We start from the raw sequence: 8095 nt of genomic DNA, 5'->3' as shown, positions 1-8095 counted from the left end.
CGGGGCCGCCCCGCACAAAGATGGCGCCGCACAAGGAGAGGACCGTGGGCGCCGCACCACGTGGGCGGAGGGCCGCCCCGCACAAAGATGGCGGCGGGCGCCCCAGCTGGTGGGTGGAGGACCGCCCCGCACGCGGATGACCAGGTGGGCGGAGAGCCGCCCCGAGGGAGATGACCAGGTGGGCGGAGGGCCGTCCCGCACGGAGAAGACCAGGTGGGCGGAGGGCCGTCCCGCAGGGAGATGACCAGGTGGGCGGAGGGCCGCCCCGCATGCAGATGACCAGGTGGGCGAGGGCCGTCCCGCAGGGAGCTGACCAGGTGGGCGGAGGGCCGCCCCGCACGGAGAAGACCAGGTGGGCGGAGGGCCGCCCCGCATGCAGATGACCAGGTGGGCGAGGGCCGTCCCGCAGGGAGCTGACCAGGTGGGCGGAGGGCCGCCCCGCAGGGAGATGACCAGGTGGGCGGAGGGCCGTCCCGCAGGGAGATGACCAGGTGGGCGGAGGGCCGTCCCGCACGGAGAAGACCAGGTGGGCGGAGGGCCGCCCCGCATGCAGATGACCAGGTGGGCGAGGGCCGTCCCGCAGGGAGCTGACCAGGTGGGCGGAGGGCCGCCCCGCAGGGAGATGACCAGGTGGGCGGAGGGCCGTCCCGCAGGGAGATGACCAGGTGGGCGGAGGGCCGCCCCGCACGGAGAAGACCAGGTGGGCGGAGGGCCGCCCCGCATGCAGATGACCAGGTGGGCGAGGGCCGTCCCGCAGGGAGCTGACCAGGTGGGCGGAGGGCCGCCCCGCAGGGAGATGACCAGGTGGGCGGAGGGCCGTCCCGCAGGGAGATGACCAGGTGGGCGGAGGGCCGTCCCGCACGGAGAAGACCAGGTGGGCGGAGGGCCGCCCCGCATGCAGATGACCAGGTGGGCGAGGGCCGTCCCGCAGGGAGCTGACCAGGTGGGCGGAGGGCCGCCCCGCAGGGAGATGACCAGGTGGGCGGAGGGCCGTCCCGCAGGGAGAAGACCAGGTGGGCGGAGGGCCGCCCCGCATGCAGATGACCAGGTGGGCGGAGGGCCGCCCCGCATGCAGATGACCAGGTGGGCGAGGGCCGTCCCGCAGGGAGATGACCAGGTGGGCGGAGGGCCGCCCCGAATGCAGATGACCAGGTGGGCGGAGGGCCGCCCCGCATGCAGATGACCAGGTGGGCGAGGGCCGTCCAGCAGGGAGATGACCAGGTGGGCGGAGGGCCGCCCCGCAGGGAGATGACCAGGTGGGCGGAGGGCCGCCCCGCATGCAGATGACCAGGTGGGCGAGGGCCGTCCCGCAGGGAGAAGACCAGGTGGGCGGAGGGCCGCCCCGCATGCAGATGACCAGGTGGGCGAGGGCCGTCCCGCACGGAGAAGACCAGGTGGGAGGAGGGCCGTCCCGCACGGAGAAGACCAGGTGGGCGGAGGACCGTCCCGCACGGAGAAGACCAGGAGGGCGGAGGACCGCACGGAATGCAGATGACCAGGTGGGAGGAGGGCCGTTCCGCACGGAGAAGGCCAGGTGGGCGGAGGGCCGTCCCGCACGGAGATGACCAGGTGGGAGGAGGGCCGTCCCGCACGGAGAAGACCAGGTGGGAGGAGGGCCGTCCCGCACGGAGAAGACCAGGAGGGCGGAGGACCGCACGGAATGCAGATGACCAGGTGGGAGGAGGGCCGTTCCGCACGGAGAAGGCCAGGTGGGCGGAGGGCCGTCCCGCACGGAGATGACCAGGTGGGAGGAGGGCCGTCCCGCACGGAGAAGACCAGGTGGGCGGAGGGCCGTCCCGCACGGAGAAGACCAGGTGGGCGGAGGGCCGTCCCGCACGGAATGACCAGGAGGGCGGAGGACCGCACGGAATGCAGATGACCAGGTGGGCGGAGGGCCGTCCCGCACGGAGATGACCAGGAGGGCGGAGGACCGCACGGAATGCAGATGACCAGGTGGGCGGAGGGCCGTCCCGCAGGGAGAAGACCAGGTGGGCGGAGGGCCGCCCCCCCGCACGGAGATGACCAGGTGGGCGGAGGGCCGCACGGAATGCAGATGACCAGGTGGGCGGAGGGCCGCACACGGATGGCCGCGCACCTCTGCGCCTCCCCGCCCCCAGCCCCGGCCGGCGGCCCGATTTCTCCGCGAGGGCGGTCCTGGGACGTCCCCCGAGTGCTGGGCGGGCGGCGCGCCTCTAGTCCCGCTTGTTTGGAGCCGAACTGTAGTGAGCAGCTTCACGTCGCCAGGTGTAGTGAAATGTTCAAACTCCATCTCTCTCTCTCATACAAAGTCCAGGAGAGAATGAATAAAAGGCATCCCCTGGGAAAATATGTCTAATAATGGTAATTCCTTACATTCTGTGGCATATTTAAAGCACCTTATTTTCTGCAGCCTGAAAACTGACGATCAGAACGGATGTTTCTTGCCCACAACTTCACAGTTAGTGGTACAACGTAGGCTAGCAAGTTCTTTGCATGACATTAAACTGCTTCTTATAGTATAGATTTGTTGAATACCTGAATGATTACAACACTGTTAGAACCCAAGGGGTGAAAAATAGCCTAGCACAAATCTCTTTGTAATAGGAATTTATAACAACTGGGGTGACTTAGACATGGGAAAAATCGGTAACATTATACTGGACAGTACAGGTTTATAACTATACATGGGTATATATAGTAATCATACAAGTATTTATTCAATGTAAATTTACTCAATTTACTAAAATGTGCAAGGTAACATCCTAGGCTCTGTAGAAATACACGAAAGTACAAGATGAGATATGTGCCGGGTTTAAAACTAGCGGGAAGACAAATATACTTCCCCAGAAATTATTTACAGCATAAGGCAATATGTAATTGCTATTGGTTTCAGTGGAAAGATCAATATGAGATGGAAATTTGGAAAAGGGGTGTGAGGGGTATATTGAAATGAAAATAAAATATTGCAGTTAAGGAATATTGTGTTGGAGACACTAAAAACAGGGAAGCCACAATTTGCAGAAGGTGGGGGTAGAAAAGATTGATGATCGTGGAGGTTTAGGATGTACACTGAGGAATGATGAAAGATACAATAATGTTGATTAGTTAGGAATGGGTTATATCACTTACTTTGGGTGAGTAGGCAAGAAGAGAGCATGGATCTCCAACACTATATTATACAAGACTTCTTCAGGAATCCAAATGAAAATTTGAAATTCATTTCTTGTACTTCCAGAAGGTATGCAGTACTTCAAAATGAATGGTTCATTGAAGGCACATAACTAACACAGTGTGTTACATAGCTGAACACCGAGTAAGCTTTGCTTCAGAGTTAGTCTAAAATGAATATAGTGGAGAATAATTTTTAGAACTTTAATAAAGAAGTCTTTATTTTCTGTTATTTCAGCTTTCTGTAACCAGAAGAAAAAGGAAATCACCTTGTGTTATGTCTTTGAAATAAGAATAAGTCAGTATTTTCTACAACTTTACATTGTTTATCTATGTGGAAGAAGACATAGAAGAGATTGGGAGATAAATGGGCCCCGTATAAAGGAGGAATGAGCTGCATGGAACAATAATTGTTTCATTTCCTTAACAGATGAGGTGGTTTATTCCAGTGGTTCCCATATGTAAGTTAACTGCCAGAATCCTGAAGCTATTAAAATCACAGATTTCTGGGTCCTACGCCATCCCCTAATTTAAAATGCAAAATTCTCCACATATAAGCTCTTCCTTCGTCTTCAGATTCATTTCATGCCACATTCTCCTTTGCTCACCACAACCTAGCTATACAGCTTTGTGTTCTCAAACATGCCAAGCTCTTGCCCACCTTATAATCTCTGCATTAAGTTTTGTCTTCTATCTCAACTGCTTTTCCCTCCCATCTTTGCCTCTCTGGTTCCTCCCCAACATTCAGGTTTCTGCTGAGATGCCATTCCCTCCCTCAAAATAGAACCTTCCTTATTTTCTACCTTAGCCTGTTTGTCTCCATAGTTCTTATAATGTGTAATTATTTCATTAAATGCTTCCTGTTAGAATATAAGCTCCAGGAGGTCAGGGACCTATCTGTCTTGTTCACTAAGTACCTGGTACAGTCAGCTCTAAACAAATAACTGCTGAATGAACGAAGGATGGTGGTGAGCCAACAGAAAAATGGCAAAGGTGTTTCAATGTAGCAAGCTAGGAAGCAGTTAGAGCAAATAGGAAAATAAATGTACAAAGTTACAGAAATATGTAATGATCTGGGCTTTCTGTATTTGGGTTTGTATTCATTAATGAAAATTCTCTCTCTGCCTCTCTGTGACTATCATAAATAAATAAAAATTAAAAAAAATAAAAAAAAATTCTCTAGCACATAAGGACACTAAGAATATTTGGAATATTACTAAGCTTAGTAGTTTTGATATTGGTCCTTCTGGCTCTAAATTCTGCTCTGCCACTTATTAGCTGGGTTATTTTCAACAAGTTATTTAACCTCTCTTAAAACTTGTTTCCTCTATAAAATAGGAAAAATGGGCAGCCCAGGTGGCTCAGTGGTTTAGCGCCGCCTTCAGCCCAGGGCCTGATCCTGGAGACCCGGGATCGAGTCCCACGTCGGGCTCCCTGCCTGGAGCCTGCTTCTCCCTCTGCCTGTATCTCTGCCTCTCTCTCTCTCTCTCCTGTGTATTCTCATGAATAAATAAATAAAATAAAAATCCTTAAAAAAAAAAAAAAGCCATTCCTCCACGAGCAACCTCTTCATTCTTGAAGCCTCGGCTTCAACACCCAAGCTCACTGTGAAGTCTTCCTCGGTATCGCCACCACTACCACCCCGCAGAATTTATTACTCTGAATAAATTACGATGAATTGCACGCTACCATCTGGACCTGGGGGATACTTTTGTTGCATCTGCTCTATCGCAATCACTGTGTTCTCCTGGTGCCCCGTGTCCGGTAGCCTGAGCAAGCTGTGGCATCCCCCCAACTCCGCACCCATCCAGTCCTTCACCTACAATAGGCGCACGACTGGATGCTGAAGCATGACCTCACGACTTGGGGGGTCCTTTTACCTGGCAGGAAGGCGACCTCCGGTGACATCTCCCAACCTCCCCCATCTGTAAAACTGAGGTGACATTTTGTACGCGGTTGTTAAGGGGCGTCCAGGGGACAGCCCAGGTCCCCCAAAGTGGAGGCAGCGCAGCGCAGGGGCCCAGGGAGGAAACACGCAGGCCAGCGCCGCCGGGGCAGGCGCGGCCCACTGCGCAGGCGCACGCAGGAGGGGGTGGGGTGCCCGCTCCCGGGACCCAGCGCGGAGTTCCGGACGCCGGCTGGGCACCCGGGCGGCCGCCAGTCGCGGAGCTGACGTCATCTCCGTGCGCTGCCACGTCTGCTGAGCTCCGCGGTAATGGAGGCCGGGGATGAGTGCTGACCCGGCCGGGTTCTGCCTCTAACTTTAGCTCTGGCTCTGACTCTGGTAGTGACCTGGGGCCGGGGCGCGGGCTGGCAGCCCGAAGCCTGCACCTCCTGTCGCCTTCCCGGGCGGGGACGGCCTGCGGACGAGCAGCCGGTTTGGAGCGCGTCAACGCGGGGAGGGAGTGCTCTCGCCTGGGGTCCAGCCTGTGCCGCCGCCGCCGCCGCCGCCTCCCCGGGATCCCGCCCCGCCGGCCGGGCCTCCTCCATGCGTGAGTATGACCGAGCCTCCGCGCCGCGGGGTCGTCTCGGCCTGCTGCGGCTCCCCGGTTTGCGCAGGAAGAAGCGCTTTGTCGTGGTTCCCCTTGTAAGGGCCAGTCTGTGGAAGTGTGTGGTCCCTTGTCAGCTGCCCCCCACCCCCACCCCCATCCTCTCACCTCTTCTATCCCAGTTTCACACTTTTCTTTCCCTCGTTAATGGAGCGCGGACCAGCAGTCCTGACGCCCAACGGTTTGGCTGTTTCGTCTCCTCTGGCGTTTCTTAGTCCACAGCCAGAAGCTGTTAGGAATACGGAACACCGGATCGGTCTGCAGGAACATTTGAAAACCAGGGCTTTTCCATTTTTCAGGTTTTTTTCCCCCCAGTATTACTTAGGAAGCAGATTTGGGGGCGTATATATAAACAGACCCCCCCCCCTTTTTTTTTTCCCGGTGAGGGTCTTTGTTCCTTGTCTTTTAATCCTACCGTGTAAGTGATTTTTGAATGATTTTATACCAGTTTTTTCTGCAGTGTGCATCCACCATAGCCTCTTCTGATATTTGCACTGACATATGGAGTTGCCATTTGAACAGTTTGCTTTTTTTTTTTTTAAGATTTTTTTTTAAAGATTTTATTTATTTATTAGGGATACACAGAGAGAGAGAGAGAGAGAGAGAGAGAGGCAGAGACACAGGCAGAGGGAGAAGCAGGCTCTGTGCAGGGAGTCTGATGTGGGACTCGACCCCGGGTCTCCAGGATCATGCTCTGGGCCGAAGCTGGCACTAAACCGCTGAGCCACCCGGGCTGCCCCCAAACAGTTTACTTTTAAAGAGCTAACAGGCCAACTGCTGTACTTTCTTCCATCTTGTCAGTCCTTGCGGCAACCTCTGTAGGTCAAGAAACACTTTTGACTAAACAAACTCAGAGGTTAAATGCTTGAGCTACAGTCTCATAATATGTAGCAGATCCAATCCCCTGAACCCAGATCCCTTGATCACGAAACCCGACATTTTGGACAGTGCTGCTTTTCTTGTATTTCCAGTGGTTTACTGTAAAGTATTACATATGAATTGAAAATGTGTATGTTAGACATTTCTTGTTAACTTTTACCTGAGTGTCATATCATTCATACGACAGGTCAACTCAGGAAAGACACAAACTGTGACTTACCTAAGGCTGAACAAAGCTTAGATCAGAACTTAGGCTTCTGACCCATTAAAGTCTGAATAGTCCTTTCTTTATTTTTTATTTATTTATTTTTTTAAGATTTTATTTATCTATTCATGAGAGAGACACACACACACAGAGGCAGAGACACAGGCAGAGGGAGAAGCAGGCTCCATGCAGGGAGCTCCTGGGTCTCCAGGATCAGGCCCTGGGCTGATGGCAGCACTAAACCACTGAGCCCTCCGGGCTGCCCAAGTCCTTTCTTTAGAATAAAGTAGGTAATAGACACTGGGGGAGCATTTATTTGAATATCTGGTTTTACAAGGCCTGCTCACTCAGTTTTTCTGTTGTTTTGTTACATTGCTTAGTTTAAAAATAGTAAACTGATATTTAAATGTCTTTTCTTTTGTTCAGTTGAAACAGGTTGACAGCCATTAACCTAGGTTGCAGCTACAGGTGGCGCTGGAAGCAGACTGGTTCCCGGACATGCCCGGTGGAAGGAGGGGCCCTAGTCGGCAGCAGCTAAGCCGTTCAGCTTTACCTTCTTTACAGACTTTGGTTGGTGGGGGCTGCGGCAATGGAACAGGCCTGAGAAACAGGTAAAGGAGAAATAAGACTATACATAATTTGTAATATACTATGATCAGTATGACTAACATAGCAGTCATCATGCTATTCAGATACTTGCTTATCAGGGTTATTTCTTGGCAGTGAGGTGGGAATCCTGCCCTGAAGATTGAAAGCTCAGTATTTCAGCATATTTTGGAGTGGAAAGCTGTGATATAGAGCCCACAAAGTGAAAGCAGTCCAGTTCTCACCTATGGCTGATAATCGAAATTCTAATCATCTAATCATCATTAATAGCTTGTTAGCTATTAAAAAAAGGGAGAAGTGAATTAAAGTACAAGAGGAGGGGATCCCTGGGTGGCTCAGCGGTTTAGTGCTTGCCTTTGGCCCAGGGTGTGATCCTGGAGTTCTGGGATCGAGTCCCACATCAGGCTTCCTGCATGGAGCCTGCTTCTCCCTCTGCCTGTTCTCTGCCTCTCTCTCTCTCTCTCTCTCTCTGTGTGTGTGTGTGTCTCTCATGAATAAATAAATAAAATCTTTAAAAAAGAATAAAGTACAAGAGGAGTGTTGTCGTTTAACTCTTTACTAGCGTTCTTTTTTTTTTTTTTTTTTTTTAGCAGAGGAGGACAAATTAAAACTGATAGTTAACATGAAATTCTAAAATTATAAGTCGGGATCCCTGGGTGACACAGCGGTTTAGCGCCTGCCTTTGGCCCAGGGCCCGATCCTGGAGACC

The 8095-nt window shown here is 53.0% G+C and overlaps 1 protein-coding gene across 4 annotated transcripts in view; it reads left to right on the top strand.

Annotated features, from left to right (window-relative positions):
* Nucleotides 1-1279: 1279 nt before the first annotated feature.
* TMEM39A (transmembrane protein 39A) overlaps nt 1280-8095 on the top strand; it is a 38072-nt gene continuing 31256 nt past the window's right edge. The window contains exons 1-3 of one of the 4 annotated variants that reach the window (XM_038582928.1): nt 1280-2340; nt 3386-3608; nt 7207-7391. In XM_038582928.1, the coding sequence (XP_038438856.1) occupies nt 7279-7391 (113 nt within the window). In that variant the 5' untranslated portion in view covers nt 1280-2340; nt 3386-3608; nt 7207-7278. Of the gene's footprint in view, nt 2341-3385; nt 3609-5291; nt 5640-7206; nt 7392-8095 lie in introns of those variants that run through there. The other 3 variants (XR_005383365.1, XM_038582927.1, XM_038582929.1) reach the window with 3 other exon arrangements.

Source organism: Canis lupus, chromosome 33, assembly GCF_011100685.1.
Source record: "Canis lupus familiaris isolate Mischka breed German Shepherd chromosome 33, alternate assembly UU_Cfam_GSD_1.0, whole genome shotgun sequence".
NCBI lineage: Eukaryota > Metazoa > Chordata > Mammalia > Carnivora > Canidae > Canis > Canis lupus.
This window is presented reverse-complemented; position numbering and strand designations above follow the sequence as displayed.